At 56.2% G+C, this 16,636-nt stretch overlaps 1 protein-coding gene and 1 long non-coding RNA gene across 2 annotated transcripts in view; one reads left to right on the top strand and one right to left on the bottom strand.

Moving 5' to 3' along the window:
* LHX4 (LIM homeobox 4) overlaps positions 1–16,636 on the bottom strand; it is a 43,922-nt gene that overhangs the window by 7,079 nt on the left and 20,207 nt on the right. Inside the window, exons 3-5 of the mRNA XM_036442120.2 lie at positions 3,860–4,062; positions 497–651; positions 30–201 (exon numbers count right to left, since the gene is read on the bottom strand). Of these exons, the coding sequence (XP_036298013.1) occupies positions 30–201; positions 497–651; positions 3,860–4,062 (530 nt within the window). The remainder of the gene's footprint in view (positions 1–29; positions 202–496; positions 652–3,859; positions 4,063–16,636) is intronic.
* Positions 647–1,741, top strand: LOC118721291. Its single transcript, XR_004988688.2, has 2 exons — positions 647–815; positions 873–1,741. It is a non-coding gene; the product is annotated as an uncharacterized LOC118721291 (long non-coding RNA).

The following is a 16,636-nucleotide window of genomic DNA, read 5'->3' on the forward strand; positions in this document are numbered from 1 at the left end:
CTGGGCCTTGCCCCTCCAGCCCTGCTCACCTCGGAAGCTCAGCTCACTGTCACTAACCCCACAGTCCTCTGCAGAGCTCTCCTTCTCCTGCTTGCTGCCGCCCCGGCTCCTCTTGACACTCTTATAGAACTGTCCCCAGCGGTGCCGTCCCGCGTCCTTCTTCAGGCGCTTCTCCTTGGCCCTTCTGTTCTGAAACCAAACCTGCCACACAAGCACAAGGCACACGTTCAGAGGATGCCAACCCCACAGCCCCCAGGTGGCTGGAGACAGGGACTGGAGTTCAAGGCCAGGAGCACAATGTGTCCAGGACTTCCTCAGCCTCAGAAATCTCCAAGTTGGCAAATTCCCCAGGATCATGGCCCCAAGCCCCCAAGAGGATCAGTGACATGGTATGTATACCGCTCCCATGCCTTCCCATGTGGAGGACACAGACTGGCCCTGGGCCCCAGAGCCCAAGGCAGCAAATGAGTACTTGGCCAGGTAGCCGGTGTCTCACCTGTACAACCCGCATGTCCAGGCCCGTCTCCGAGGACAGCTGCTCCCTCACGTGCCGGGCAGGCTTCGGGGAGTTCTTGTAGGCATTCTTCAAGGTCTCCAGCTGCTTGGCCGTGATGGTGGTCCGGGGCCGCTTCGCTCCTGCCTCTGAGTCATCTGCAATAAAAGCCTTACTGGTTGAGTTCAGCCCACCTGAAGCTCCTGGGTCTCGTCCCACCTTCTTTCCTCGAGTGTGATCTTGCCTGCTATGGGCAGAACACCGGGGAGGCAGAGTGGTGTGGGCCACTTCTGCACCACAGGCTTTCCGAAGTGATTTAAAAGTAAGGACACCATCATCCCCCATCCAGCCTCCTCGTCCCCTCCCATCAGACTGAAAGTGTTTCATTCCACGCATCTCCTGTCATGCCCAGCACTGGTGGCCATCCTTGTATGACCAATGCTGTGAAGGAGCTAAAGTCTGGGTTCAGGGCTGTCCCTCCAGCAGGAATCTCCACCTCCTCAGGGTCCCTCGCAGGGGTGGCCCCCCCGTTCACCTACAAAATGTTCATAAATATGAGCCAGAGCCCACCACCCAGTCCCCTCCCTGGAGTCCTGACCCCAAAGTGGAAGGATTCCAGAGCCACTGTGGCAGACACCGGAAAACCTCCAAAACTCTAATTCTGTTTTAGAGAATCATTCCTTCTGCCCATATTTATAGAGATGCCAACATGATAGCAAATGCCAAGTAGTGCACTTTTAAAATACCTGTAGTCTTTATATTTAAAATTTGAAATAGTGAGACCAAAATATTTTAATTGAGAATTGCTTAATGTCAGAGTAGGCTGCCCTAGTGAATTAGAAATCGCTCTCACCACAACCAGATGGCTGTGCCTCCAGGATACAGCCCCGTCATCCTGGCTGGTGGGCATGGCTTCCGCCCTGCTGTCCACCTGCACGGGACCACCTTCTTGCGATTATGGGGACTATTATGCTGTTATTTTAACATTCACTGTTATTCTAATTTAAAATCTTCTTTATATGCTATAATAATGTCATCCAAGTATTCATTAAGTAGTGGTGGCCGTGCTCGTGCTGAAAAATGTACCCAAAAATCAATAACTTTGGTGCGGAAGTTAAATGTGATAAAACGCTATGAAGAAGGCCAAGCAAGACCATGATACCCTGGGCTGTTAATTTAGGAGAGAGCATTCTGCGAGGTGTTAGAGAGAGTGCTGAGAAAATAAAAAGTAGCATTAAGGCAAAGATACATCTCACTGGTTATGGATTTATGTGCTCCCCGAATACCTCCCTCCCCTTACTTCTTACATTAATTCCTATGGGAAAATTAGCCCTAAAATAGGTTAGCTTTGAATTATTCAGGTTCTCTTAGCACTTGTCCCTGGCACAAAACACCACCTCATTATATTGAAAATGCAAATATCTAGGGAGGTGTAACAAATGAACAAAATCATTCACACTAAGATACAAACAGCTGATATCAGATCCTTTGTGTAGCATGAGGGAGGGAACTGTAAAGCCTGAAAGAGGGTGTAGCTTAGCAAGGAGGAATTAAAACATAACAATGGAGCCAAATGTCCCAGAGCAGACAAAGGTCCCCTGCTGCCCTCAGCATCACCCCAAATTCACAGGCCGAACCCAGCCTCACTGCCACGGAATCCATCCGAACTATGTAGCCTTCAGCTCCTGGAAAACCTAACGCAGCTCGCAACTCCCTGTTTGCATCCCCTCCCTGCAGGTCTTACCCTCACTTACCATCCCATTCCACATGCTTTCTCCTTTTTCAGCCTCAGGAAACAGTCCCCCATGGAGAGCTGAGAAGGGACCCTGACCTGTGAGTGACCCAGCAGCGAGGCCCACAAGGTTCTGAGGCTAAATCACGAGTCTCTCCATGGTCCTAGAGGTCTGCTTGGGCACCGGTCCCCGCCCGGTGTAAGCCCCGCTGTCTCCCTTCCCTGCACCACCACAGTGGAGGACGCTGGGCCAGGTGTGCTCAGCGCCCACGCGAGGCTTCTGACAAGCTCGGGGGAGGCCGTGCAGTCCCAGTATCCGCTGAAGGGCATCAGAGCGCCAAAGCAGCTTGGGACCTCGCAGTCCATCTGCTTTGATGGTTTATCCCTGACAAGATGCCTAATCTTCTGTGACATCATAATTGACTTCAAAGCAACAGCATCGAGTGAGTTTTAAGGAACCAGAGCAGATAAATACATTAAAGCAAAGAGCCTAGAATGGGCTTACGGAGGCCCCAGAAAGAGGAGACAGAAGGCCTGTGCACCCCTTCCCACCTTCCACTAAAGCCGGGCTCAACTCTAGCTGGCTCGCCCCGAGATTCCCTCTGCCTCCTCACCACCGCAAACCCTTATTTTAAGCCCCATGTACTGAGCAAAAACACTGCCCCATGTAGTGATCAGGTCTCTATGACCCGTGTGGGCGCCCAGAGACGCTCTGGAAGGAGATACATGACACTTGCTATTTTTTCCTCCACCAAGCCCAGAGCTGTCAGCAGGAGCTGCTTGCCACAGTGATACCCTGAGCTGATAAAAATCCTAGTCAAAGGCAAACAACCTTGAGGTTTTGTGAGTTTGTGCATTTGAGATGCGCAGGTTGGGTTTGGCCAAATGCCATATTTGGAGCCAGTGTGTGAGGAGCTACAGGAGGGCTGCAGGAGGGGAGCATTGGACTTGGCCTTCCTCAGGGCACTCGGAGGAATGGGGTCCAAGCCCAGTCTAAGCCCTGGAAGGACTCGGGCTGCCCACGAACACGGCATTGGAGGGCAGGAGCAGCTGCTGCCCATCTGCCCAAGTGAAGGCAGGTTTTCCAGGTGTGAAACGCTGGGCCTGACATCGGGGTCAGCCTGGGCTGCTGCTGCAGACCCTGCCCCGTGACTGAGGAGGTTGGAAGGTGGCGGGGGTGGAGTCCCGCAGCTGAGTATGGACACTAGCTCAGTAAGCACTTGGCTCCTGCATCGGGGCTTCAGGAGACATGAGGGTCCTCACCCCTCAGTCCTTACCTCATGAGGGGAATGGAGCACAGCTGCCTGGAGTCCAAAGTGATAGGCCAATAGGTGCTGGGGTAAGTGTGCCCCCCAATATACAAGAGCAAGAAGTAAGCCCAAGTGTCCCCTGTAGGCAGACACCCTCTCAGCCCCGCCCCAGGCAGGAGCCACCCAGATAATGACACGGCCCCTGGCTGCTCCTGAGCCCAGTGTGGACGACAGGAGCGCTCACTGGCTACACTGGCTTAAGCTTCGGAACCAGCAGGTGCTGAGGGACTGGGGTGTTGGGTTGTGGGGCGGATCTCAGGAGGCAGGTGTGAGCAGGGCCTGCATAAATGCCTGTGGGGGGCTGTGCGGGGCAATGCCACCTACCGTTCTGCTTGGCCGTCTCGTAGTCTTCCTTGCACACCAGCCGCCCGTCCTCCATGAGGTAGAACTCGTCCCCCGTGGCCAGCTGCCGGTTACAGATGACGCAGGCGAAGCAGTGCAGGTGGTAGACGAAGTCCTGCGCCTTGCGGACCACCTGGGTCGGGGGGATGCCCTGCTGGCAGGCCGTGCATTTTGTGCCGAAGCGCCTGTCAGGGCGGCGTGGAAGGATTAGGGCACAGGGGGCTCATGGTTTCCTCCCGTTGCCCATCGGCCCCCTCTTCCACCCACCACTCCGGGTGCCCATGGGCATCAACCCCTGGACCACCCAGTGCTTATCATCTGGTCCCCCAGCTTCTAACTGACCTCTTACTTTGTGTCTGAGCTCTTTAACCACAAAATAAAGAGGCTGGATCAGAGCTAGTCTCCAGTGCCTTTCAAAGGCTGACATTGACACCACAGGGCTCCACGCTGTCCAGGTAACACCCATCAATTCGCTCCTCGGAGGAGTGTGTGTCCCTTGTGGGCAGGCCGCTCCACCCTCCGGCTCCTAGTATCTCCAACTCTGTGGTGAGGCCTAGAAGGCCCGCCCAGGGGCGACTGCTGCGCCCATACTGGAGCACGGGGCAGATTACAGAGTTCCTCTTCCCGCGCTCCCGCAGGAGCCTGTGTGGCAGGGAGAGAGCACGTGCGTGCCACCGGGTCCACCATTGGGCAGCAGAGTAGGGCCTGGCCCTCCCCTGCCTCTCCTGCCTCGCCCCTCCATCCGGCACAACCGACCCTCCTCGCCCCGTGCCAGCTCCCATCCCCTTCCCATGCACAGCCCCTCAGATGTAGTCCAGGGTGGGCCCAGGAGCTGCATTTTCATATCCCAGTGCCATTCAGGGCAGGAAGTCTGCAGACCTGGTTGGAAAATGCCACTTCTGACCCCTCCCGGGTCTACCCCTCCCTAGACCAGCACTGAGGCGAGAGGAAGGCACCTGCAGCCACCTTGGGCTGAGTTGGGGAGGAGAGAGAGACATCCTGCAAACAGCCCAGCAGGGTCCTTTAAGCTCCTTTCCCTGTTCTAGCCACAGACACACAGGCCACACGAGCAGCCACAGAGGTCAGCAGGGAGTTGGGGGCCAGGGTAGACGTGGGCGATGGAGGGGGCCGCTCTGCTTCAGGTGAGCCTTCCCTGCTTTCAGGAGGGAGGCGGGAGGGGTGGGGAGGCAGGGGCAGAGTTTAAAACAGCAATCAACCTAATTATTCATGACATTTCACACAGCACAACTTTATCTTCTTCAGGATGAAAGACTTCGCCTAATGGATCTGGGGAAGGTTTGATTTTAATGGTCCTTTTAACTAATGCTTATAGGCAGCCTGATTTCCCCTGAAAGGACAGTACATATTTCATCCACATTAATACCAAATAAATTAATTATGGTCATGGCTATCATGATGAATCCCAGATTAATGCAGAATGATGGGTCTCTTATGCAGTAATGATACCTGCTGGGGGCTGCAGGGCCTGGAGCAGGCGAGCCAGCTGTGGCTTCCGAAGTCCCCCTCCCAGGACATGTCACAGAGAAAAGGGTCTCTGAGTCTAGATGGGTAACCCTGAAAGAGCCAGCAGTGTGGCTCAGGGACAGCTCTTCTGAGACGAGACCTGAGAAGGTGCTGGGGGTGAGGGGCTGAGGCACTGGGCTTGGAAGGACTGCAGAGCTCCGGGAATGGCCCAGGGTTTTGTTGGGGGCAGGAGGGGGTGCATGGAGGTCTCCATAGTGGGCAGGTCAGGGCTCTTCAAACTGCCCCCAATTTTTTCAAAACTACACCCTGAGGGGGACTTGGGCTTCCAACAGATTCTCAAAGGGGGCCAATCCCAAAAAAAGTTAGTATTTGTTGAATCATAAATCTGAGGATAAACAAGCTTGTTTTCAGAGGATATGCACAGACATGGCTAAATGTGAGCATGAGAACACGGTATACTATCAGTTCTGTACCTTCCAGGACTCAGGTGAGAACCAGGCTTCTTCAACACCTGCCACGGAGCCACACTGCCTGCATTCACAGGGGAAACAGGCAGGCACCGGCTCTGTCCTGTGAGTGTGAGAGAGTGTGTGTGTGTGTGTGTGTGTGTGTGTATGTGAGAGAGAGAGAGAGAGAGAGAGAGAGAGAGAGAGAGAGAGAGAGAGAGGTGAGGGGAGAGATTGAAGGAATAGAGAGGAAGGAAGCCGTATAGTATGTGCTCTCGGAGCATGTTTTCAAAATGCCTGTTGTGTTCGTATCCAGTCCAGGCCAGTTCTCACAGCAGGTGTTCAAAATAAAAAGGACCCTTTGCACCACACTCCCTGCAAAACCCCCAAGTAAACTGCCCACATCCAGGTGCAAACGCCGTGGCAGAGCAGCTCCCGAGAAGAACTGGCGTTTATAAAAGCAAGTCTTACCTTTCGGCCAAAAAAATGGAGGGGCAGGGCCTGAAGGGGGGCTGTGGGGAGACTCCAGGAGACAGGAGACCCCTCCCCCGCCCCCGCCAGTGGCCACCCACAGAGCGGGCTACTCTCGCCACCACAGGCAGACAGTGGCTTTCAGTAACCAGAAACCCATTTGACACCAGCGCCCCAGAGATGTGAAAGATAACGGGGTATAAATTTAATCTGCATACCGACAGTGATTCATGCGTGAGGGTGGCAAGTGCACAAGAAAAATGAAAAATAAATGGACTTTTCCACCAGCGTTTTTTAGCAATTGAAGCAATTTTCCTGATTGTGGGATTTATACCGACGGTAAGTGGAAGTTGGTCCTTATTACCTTGCTCCTCTGGAGCACAGCCAACGGGACCCTGGGTGAGGGGGCTCCCCGCACAGCCCACCCGGAGGGGCACCGGCCCCCGCTCAGCCACGGGACCCGGAATAAGGTGCCGTCTGTGGGGCTGTGTGGGCGATGAAGACACTGCCTCTGAGTCTCCAACTCTAGGACCAGCCAGCCAGCCACAGCTGGGAGAGGCTACACAACCTGTGGGATGGGCATGACGCAGCCAAGGTCAAACTCCCTGGTCCAGCTGTGAACTTGGCTGCTCCACAGAGAAGCAATAGTCTAACCGACCCAACAAAGCTGAAGGAAGCTGGGGTGGAGCTGAACGCTGGGCATTGGCCAAGTAAGAGGCTTCCTGGGGATTTCCCAGGCAATCCCCCCTGCGTCCTGTCACTGAGCACCTACTGCGTGCAGCGCCCTGCCTACTCAGCTGCAAACCGCGCTGACTTCGCTCAGCAGGACCATCGCCCTGCTCAGTCCTGCCTGGCCAGGTGTCAGGGAGCCCAGGGGAAGCCATTGAAGCTCGTCCAACCAGCATCACTGGTAATTCTAACAGCCCTGCCCAGCGTGGAGTAGGCAGCAAAGACCCACTGACCAGGAGAATGGATGCATGTATGTGTGAATGAATGCCTGAACTGCTCATAAAACACATCCGACGCACTCAGAAGGATCAACACTCAACATCACCATAGCTCCTAGCAAAAGCTTTCCTAAGAAGGCACTTGAACCCCGGGTTGAAGTGGGGCCCGTGGCGTCCTAACAAACTTTCCAGGCACTTTGCTGTCATCCAGGTCCCTGAGTGCTCTGTCTGGAAGGCGATGCCTTCCAACGGTAAGGAACAGGCTCAGTGGGAGGCGGGTGCGGCCGCAGCTCACGGGGGCAAGAAGGGAGAGAACCAGGGTTCGAGCTCGGTGCCTCTAACAGGATGGCTAGCACACGGCGGGCAGCAAAGGCAGCAAGCATCCACTGAGAAGATGGCTGTGGCACCCGAGTGGAGGGCCCTGTTCCCCTCCAGTGTCCCCAGTTGCTCAGAGCCACTGAGCAGGAAGGCCTGGAATTTAGGGGCTGTCCTGGGAGCCTTCACCTCTGGGGTGTCCACCCGAACCCACCCAGTCACACCCCACTCACCACCTTCATGCTCCTACCACCCAGTCAGGAGTGAGGGGCCTGGGCATCACTGTGACATGCAGGGGCTGCTCCTGACCCCAGCCCAAACTCCCATGTGTCTGTCCCCCCATGTGTCTGTCCCCCCACTTCCTGCTCTTGAGAGGCCTGGTGGGACCACGCCCGAGAGCAGGGTGTCTGCATCCTGCAGAAAGAGACTAAGCAGGCCCTGCCAGCACCATACCTGCTAGAAACGGGCGTGTAAATCCTGCACCACACATTCTGGCACATCCCTAGTTTTAGGGTCTGTCCTGCGACCAGGCCAGGAACCATGTGAACCTCATGGTAACTGGATTCATGAAAGCAGCTCCCATTCACTAAGTACTTAACATGTGCCCCTGTGGGTTTATATGTCACTCCTCACCACCAGCCCTCAGCTGACTACCCACCTTGTGATGGTCACTGCCCACTCATCCCCAGCGGGTTTTGCACCATCACTGTCACTGTCCTTCCTGCCATCATTTCCTTCCTGCCCCTGCCCTCTCAATTATTTCACCTCTTCTCCTGAAGGTCATGGCCTTCTCACTCCCATGGTCTACCGCAGACCTCATTGCTCCTAGAAACTGCACTATCTCCAAGAGTACCCTCCAACCACCCCAGGTCCAGCCGCCACCTCCTGTCCTGTGAGCTCACTCCCTGCAGCTCCCTGACGCCCAGGGCTCTGCAACCTGCGGGCCTCATCCATCTTCTCACATCCCTGACTCCCCTCCGGGCCTCGCTCACCTCCTCCAGCAAAGATGCAGAGGTCCCGCTTACCAGCCCCTCACTTGCACACACACTCACCTCCCTCCCCTGCTGCAGCTCTCCCCTTTCTGCCCCCAGCTCCGGGGGTCTGCACAGAGCTGAAGGCCACATGCCACGTCTCTGCCTGGCTCACTTTAAATCTACCCTCTGCTCCGGACCTCAGGAGCCCTGGGGAACCACAAACACTTCCCTGTCCGTTCGCTGTCCCTCCCTCCCACCTCCTGTCTCAAGCCCCCCATCCTCCGTCTCAGCTGGTGGCCCACTTCCTGTTTCCCTGGAAAACAGAGAAATAGCCCTCTGCTTCCTGCAGCCCGGCTGTCCACGCTCCTGTGCAAAGCCGGCCAGCCGCCCACCCTGGCACAGTCCGCCCCTCTGCGCCTAATCAGATGATTCTTCCAGCAGCGGTCCCCTTTGCCTCCCGCACCATTAATTTTCCCTTCTCTAGATCCTCCCCGGCAGCGTGCAGCATGCTATTATCCCTGCCACTTTAAAAAATCCCTCTTCTGACCCCCATCTCCCTCCATCTACCATCCAGACCTCGACTCTCTCTACGGCAACACTCTTCAAAAGAGGGGTCTACAGGCAGGGTCTCCAACACCCCTGCTCCTGCTCTTCTCTGGAATCCACTCTGGCGGTTAATTTTTGTGTGTCAAGTTGACAGCCACGGGATAATCCAAATATCTGGTCAAGCCTGAGTGTGCCTGCGGGGGTGTTTCTGGGTGAGACTCACATTTGAATGGGTGGACCGAGGAAAGCAGACCGCCCTCCCCAGGGCAGTGGGCCTCATCCAATCAGGTGAACTGACTAGAACAGGAAGGCAGACCCTCCAAGAGTAAGAGTACCTGCGCCTGCCTGACCTCCTTGAGCTGGTACATTGGTCTTTTCCCGTCCTCAGACTCGAACGGAAACATCATCAGCTCATGGGGCTCTCTGCCTGCTGGCTTTTGGACTGGAACTTGCCCCCTCAGCTCTGCTGGGTCTTGCTGACTACAGATCTTGGGCTTCTCGGCCTCCGGAGTCACCCGGGCCGATCCTTACAATAAATATCTTCACGCACACACACCTCCCCTGGCCTCTCAGCAGCGCTGGCTCCCTGCCTGCCTTCCCTGAGAACACCGCACTCCCTCGGCCTCAGCACTGGCGCTCCTGGCGCTGCTCTTCCCCGTTGGCAGCCTCTCCACCCACCGTCTCCCACACCCGTCTCCGCCCGCTCTGCTCCCCTGGGCATTTCACACTCACCTCCAGTCAGACCTCTGGCCTCCAGGCCGGTGTGTCCCACCGCCTGCTCAGCATTCCTACTTGGATGCCCCCAAGCCAAACTCCTGACCTCCCCCAGAACCAGCTCCCGGGGTCTTCCCCACCTCCCAAAGGGTGACTTCACTCTTCCAATCACTCAGGCTGAACGCTTTGGACGCCCTCCTCTGATGTGTCAGCAGATCCTGTTGGCTGTACCCGAAGTACATCAAGAATTGGACCACTTCTCGCCATCTCCGCGGCTGCCTCCCTAGTTCAGGCCCCACCACCCCTCACCCGGAACTGCCTCTGCACGGGCCTCCTGCTTCAGGACTTGCCCCCACGTCCATTCTCCACACAACAGCCACCTGGAGCCTGAGTCGGACCATCTCAAAGCCTTCCCCTGGCTGCCACCTCACCTAGAGTCAAAGGTCAAGGTTCCTAAAACCAGAAGCAGGGAGGCAGGGCACAGACTGATGTGCCTCGATGTGGGGGAATGAGAAGAGAGAAACCAAAGAACATATACACGTATACGCACAGCCCTGCCCTGCTTCCTCGGCTGGGAACACGCTTACCAGACACCTGTGTGGTCCCTCCTGTACGGCTCCCCTCCAACGTGGCCCTCCCTGGGGCATTCCTTGGCCATCTCCTCACCCTCAGCACTTCCTCTCTCTCTCTCTCCAAAGCACTCATCTCCAATGGGTAGCCTGTGCATTTCTCATTCATTGTCTTCCTCCCTCTCTAGACGACCATCGGGGGCTGCGTCTATTCTGTCCCAGCGCCTAGAGGAGTGCCTGGCCCAAGCTATGGGTTTGGCAAATATTTGGTGACTGAACACTGAATGGCCCACGTCTGTGGCACTTGTTAGCATAGCTTCCCCCGTTTGCAGATGAGGAAACAAGTTCAGAGAAGGCAGGTAACGTGCCAGAGGCCTCACGGCCAGGGACGGTGGAGCTGGGATTGGAACCCAATGCCCTTCCTTGCCCTTGGCCGTGGGGAGCCATGGGGGTCAGGCCAGGCTCACGCCAGCCTCCGTGGGTTGGAGCTGCCACGGCCCAGGCCACCGTCCCAAGGAAACGAAGTAGTGCATAACTTAATTTTATGCTCTAATTGCTCTGCGGTGATTTACGGCAGGCCGTATATTTTCCCCCCGGCTGACACGTCCCTCCGTGTATTTCTTTTCTCTATCAGCACACTTGACAGGTGAGCTGCTGATATTTACTGTTACTGTATGGACTCATATTGCCAGCATATATCAGCACCTCCGCCATGTCACGGGCACAGCAAGTTCTGCCCGAGAACGGTCGGCCTTCGCCGGACATGGACGGGGCCCTCTGTGGAGAGGGGCCTGGCCCCAGAGAACGTGAGCGCCTGGGGGTGTGGGAGCACAGCCTCCCAGCCCTCCCCTCCCCAGGCACACACTCACTCACACACCTCCCAGGCCCCCCAGCGCCGTCCCACAAGCCCTGCTTTTTATTTGGGGTTTTCAGTATGTTTTTCTTTTTCACAAGCGTTCAATGTTATTGTGAGGTAAATGCTATTGGAAAGGCTTTAGAACCAGTGACCTAGTCAACCCCCTCACTTATATAGGAGGGAGCTCGGGCTCAGAGAATGGTAGTGACTCGCCCAAGATCACACCACTCAGTTAGCAGCAGCAAAGAAGCTAGAGCCCAACTCTCCTTTCCCCTCAGCCTTGCTTCCCTCCTCTCCCGCTCGGGGCAGGCAGGAGCCAACCCTCTTCCAGAAGAGTCCAGCTCCCTCCCTTAACTTCTGGCAGCACACAGTACGCATGCAGCACGCCCAGGCAGTGCCAGGTGAGCTCTCTCTTACCCACACAGCAGCCCTTACAGTAGGAGTCACATCCCCTCCCACCGCAGGGCAGCCTGGGAGCTGTGGCCTGACCGGCCACAACACTGTCCGCCCTCCCGTGCTCGCCTCCAGGCACCCAACCTGCCCTCCTGACTTCAGGCTCAGTTCTCTGCCAAGGCCTTAGTTTAGCGGTTACCAGATCACCTGCCCCCACTCCTAGCCGAAGAGCCACCTGGGAGGTTTGCTTAAAAGCAGAATCCACACTTTTAACAAGCCCCCCCCCCCCAACGGTGCCCCGAATGCAGGGTTCCAAGGACCACTCTTTGAGAAACACTGTGTGACAGATGCTCTTGGCCCTCACGTGGCATCTGCAGATTCTTGGTCCCTGGGGACCGAAGGCCTCCCTGTCAGTGGCCATGTGGCAGGCGCCGTGACAGGCAGGGGCAAGGATGTTTAGGGGCAGAGGCCCCATCCAACCCTTCTCACCACACCCCAGGCTCACCCCCTCTGTGCTGACCCACCATGCCCACCACAGAGCTCAGCCTCCTCGAGGGGGATTTCCGGGGGACAGACAGATCCCGGGATGCTCAGCGACAAGCCAGAGACTGGCTCTCACAGTCCAGTTGCCACCCTTCCCCCCACCCCCATCTGCCCCGTGTGACCTTGGCCAGGGAGTCAGAAGGAAATGGGGTCAGGCCGGATCATTGCGGGCCCTTGAGTGCTGAGCTTGGAAGTCTCATGGGGCCAGGGCCAGGCCTGGCTGAGGGGGAGCAGAGGCAGCCAATTGGGGAAGATTCCAGTGGTGCAGAGGTTTGGTGATGGGAGGCCTGCCTCCGAGGGGACAGAGACAGCAGGGATAGAAAGAGAAGGCATGTTAGCCCTAGCTGGTTTGGCTCAGTGGACAGAGTACTGGCCTGCAGACTGAAGGGTTCCAGGTTCAATTTCAGTCAAGGGCACATCCCCAGTGAGGGGTATGCAGGAGTTGACTGATTAATGAGTCAATCTCATCATTGATGTTTCTACCTCTCTCTCCCTGCCTCTCTGAAATCAATAAAAATATATTTTTTTTTAAAAAAGAAAGAAGGAAAGGGCATTTTGGAGGTGGGACCCTATGACTTGGACCCTGAATGGCAGGGGTGGGAGGTGAAGGGGAGAAAAGGAGGTGGAGCCTCAGTGAGCGATGGGAGAACGGGAACTGCACCTCCACGCCCATGTCACCGGACCCCTCTCTGCCTGGGGCCCCCATCTCCACAGCCCAGCTGCCAGCGGACTCTCGGGCTGATTTGCAACTCTTTGGTTCCAAGCAGATTCCCCCGAGCAGCCAGCGAAGTCTCTGGGATGCAGGCTGCACAGATGTCAGGCCGATGGGCTCCGGGAGGGCGGGCGGGCGGGCAGACAGATAATCCTCGGACTCATCACCCCTGATATACAGCCTCGGGCCCCAGGGGGAGCTGCCCTGCTAAGTAATTGCTTCTGCCTTGATTACAGGCCTTCGCAAATGACTGCGGGCCTGGTCCCACCAGTGTATTTGAATCTTACAAATGTCCACCCGCGCAGCCACTCTCGGCACCGTCTGATCATTACCTTAAAAGGTTTAATTTGCTTAGTGAGGAAATTAGACTATAAACTATTCGGAAATTATGGAAAGTCGCACGTCAACGAGACCCGCCCCCTGTGTGTGTGTGTGTGTGTGTGTGTGTGTGTGGCCTCACAGGTGTGCAGTTAACAGAAATTAGTGGCTGGGCAATAACCTGGCCCCGGATTAGACCCACAAACAACCGCAGAAGGAAAGGGGCCTCTTCCAAGCCAAAAACGGTGGATAGAGCGTCGGCCTGCGGACTGAACGGTCCCAGGTTTGATTCTGGTCAAGGGCACGTACCTTAGTTGCAAGCACATCCCCTGTGGGGGGTATGCAAGAGGCAGCTGATCGATAATTCTCTCTCATCAATGTTTCTAACTCTCTACCCCTCTCTCTTCCTCTCTGTAAAAAATCAATAAAATATATTTTTTTAAAAATAAAAAATAAATAAAGAGACCTCTTCCTGGAGCAACAGGGTACCAGCTGGAGGCTCCTCCAGCCAGAGCGGGGAACCCCACCCTGGGAAGGAAGGGGAGGACTGCAGTTACTGCCACCGAGCTCTGGGCACCCCTCCCCCACCAGGGAGAGCCGGCTCCCCACACTGAAAGGGCAGCTCCCTGCCATCGCCACCGGACACGGCCCGCCTCCCGCACCAGGACCCCTATCTGGCCTGAGGCCTTTTGCAGCCTGAGCCCCTCCTCTCTCTTTTTCTCCTCCTACCTGGATACAGCATCACGACCTTAATAAGAACAGTTACTGATATAACCAGGTACGTGCTTCCTTCATCATCCTCAGTGCTCATAGGGACTCAAAAAAAGGAGATATTTCTGTTCCCTTCCCTTTTCCGAGATGAGACAGTGAGGCTCAGAGAGGTCTGCACCGGCCTGGATTCAAACCTGGCTCCCACTTCCTCTATGAAATCCACGGCGCAGAAGTCCTTAGCCCCATAGCCTGTGCACTTCTGCCCTGCTGAGCCAGGGAGGCCAAGGTCACTAGTGAAGACTTGACAGGAGCCAGAGCAACCAGCCTGCGGCCGGGCCAGAGGCAGCGTGTGCCGGAGCGGAAACAGGCTGTTCTGAGCCGCGGGGATAAATCAGCGGCTCCCAGGCTCCCAAGGACGCTGCTCACCTGCCCTTGGCCGACAGCCCTGCTGACTGCCTGCCTGGAGATGGACTGGCTGGGGGAGGAGTGGAGCTGCCGGCTGGGCCAGCAGCTGGCACAGCTCCCCCCTGACAAGCCACACCGAGGCCCTCCGTCCCTCTGGGTCCCTGGCAGCGCCTGTCTCTGCCCACCAGGCAGGTGAAGGCCTCGGGGGCAGGGAGACACCCCCAGGGAAGCATGACATTTTAGAAAGGAACCCCTTTGAATGGCAATCACCCCCAGAGTGCCTCCAACTCTTCCCCCATGACCCCTCAGGCAGGCAGGCAGGGGGGCCAAGGGTGCAGCCTGGAATGTTCTTGAAGGCTTTACTTCAAGGATCTGTATGACTGTTACCCCCTCTTTGATCCTATAGCTGTTTGCATTATCATCATCATCGCTGCTTTGTTTCCCCAAACCAGCACACTGCTGTGGGCCCTCCCCACGCTGCCAGGCTTCCCCCACCTCTGTCTGAGGGCTTCTGGGTCACTAAAAGTCACCTGAATGGGATGGTCTCAACCCCGGGGAAGGAGGGAGAGGTCCAGCACTGCAGGCCCAGCACTGTGGGCGGCCTCCGATAGCCAGGCCATCCAGGGCTGTGGGTCCAGCGGCCAGTCAGGGCCCAGGATACAGATAAAGCACCTCGCCTGTGCTGGGCACGGTTTCCTCACTGTCTTCTCCCTTCACAGCAGCTCTGTGGGTTAGAACGAGTGCCTCTGAACAGGTAAGGGAATAGGTTCAGAAAGGCCTACTCACTGGTTTACTGACAAACAGCTCGTAAAAGTCAGGACAAGGACTCAGCAAGCAGAGTGGTTCCCCAAACGACTCTGCCCGTAAAACACCTCCGTTTTGAGAGGTGCTCCAGGGTGCCAGCTTTCCCAAAGCAGCCACATGAGCATGCCCACCTTTCCTGAAGACGACACTGGAGCTCAGAGATGCCAAGGAAGTTGCCTAAGGGCACCCAGCATTGAGCCAGTACCTGCAGCAGCACACAGCCTGTCCTGTCTTCATTGCACTTCAGAGCAAGGGAGCTGCCGGGCTCCTCCCGGGACCCAGTCATTGACCGGGAGGGGACCCAGAAGCCCTACTCTCAGACCCATGCCCTCCCCAGACCCTTTGCAAGGAGACAGGGGACCCACGACATGCTGGGCACACAGTCCAGAAAGGACCTGCTTAGCAAATGCAGTGCAAGGAGCTGGCGTGCTTCGGCTTGTGACTGAAACCGCATGGCCCTGAAACCACACGGCTCTCCTCTCAGGCTCAGAATCTCATTTCCTTTGGAGAAAGGGGAGCCAATAGCCTGAGGAGTAACAACAGCAAACAACAGCACCAATCAGCCAGCGTTACTGAACAAGAGAGAGCTCAACGCCATCCTCCCCACAAAGAAAAATGCAACAACCACAGAGTACAGCCTCCCACCATACCTCTTTGTCTGTGACACAGCAACATCGCCCTCTGCTGCCAGGCGTCAGCATTACCCCATCTCCCAGAGGTGGAAGCCAATCTCCTGCTCTCCCCCCCACCCCATTTCTGAGATCTGACACACATCCAGGGGGCCACTCTTCACATTACAGTCGTGATTCTTTTCTTCAAGGGGTGAAATCCACCCCTTGGCTTTGAGGAACACAGAGAAGGGATTCTCCCTGGCTCTGACCAGGCATCTTCCGAACCCACAACTGAAAGCTGTCTGAGGCTCAAGGTGCAGAGTTTGGATTTCCCAAACCACTCTGATGATTAAAAACAAAACAAAACAAAACAAACTCCCTTTAGTGAGATGCTCCAGCATGCCAAGTTTTCTAAAGCAGCCACCATTAGCATTTCCCTTTCTCCTGGCGCTCAGAGATGCCAAGGAAGTTGCCTGAGGGCACCCAGCACTTGAACCAGTTCCTGCAGCCAGTCTGAGATGAGGGAGGGAGCTGAGGTCCCAGAGACTGCCCTGCTCCTCCTCCTCCCCGCCACTGTTCTCTCTGCTCGCAGGATCCCACAGCACCTGTGCCCCAGGGTGCCATGGGAGAGCAGGGGCCTGGGGACACTTAATGCGCTGTAATGAGGAGAGGGGACCCAGCTCTGTGGCCAAGTCACAGCCTGAGCCCAAGTGGGAAGTGGGAGGGGAAGCCACTCCGACCCTGAGTCACTCCCCTCCTCCCTGTCCTCACCGAGGACTGTGGCTCTGCCTGCAGCTGTGCCTCCCTGAACCAAACAGGCACGGTCCTCCCTGTAACAAACAGCCAGGGTCCCAAAGAATGGGCGGGGCCCCACCTGCCTATTGACCCACACGTCCTCCCTGGGGGGCCTCAGAGCTGCCTGATCTTCATATCAGATTG

This window comes from Pipistrellus kuhlii, unplaced genomic scaffold (genome assembly GCF_014108245.1).
Source record: "Pipistrellus kuhlii isolate mPipKuh1 unplaced genomic scaffold, mPipKuh1.p scaffold_m20_p_18, whole genome shotgun sequence".
NCBI classification, from domain to species: Eukaryota; Metazoa; Chordata; class Mammalia; order Chiroptera; family Vespertilionidae; genus Pipistrellus; species Pipistrellus kuhlii.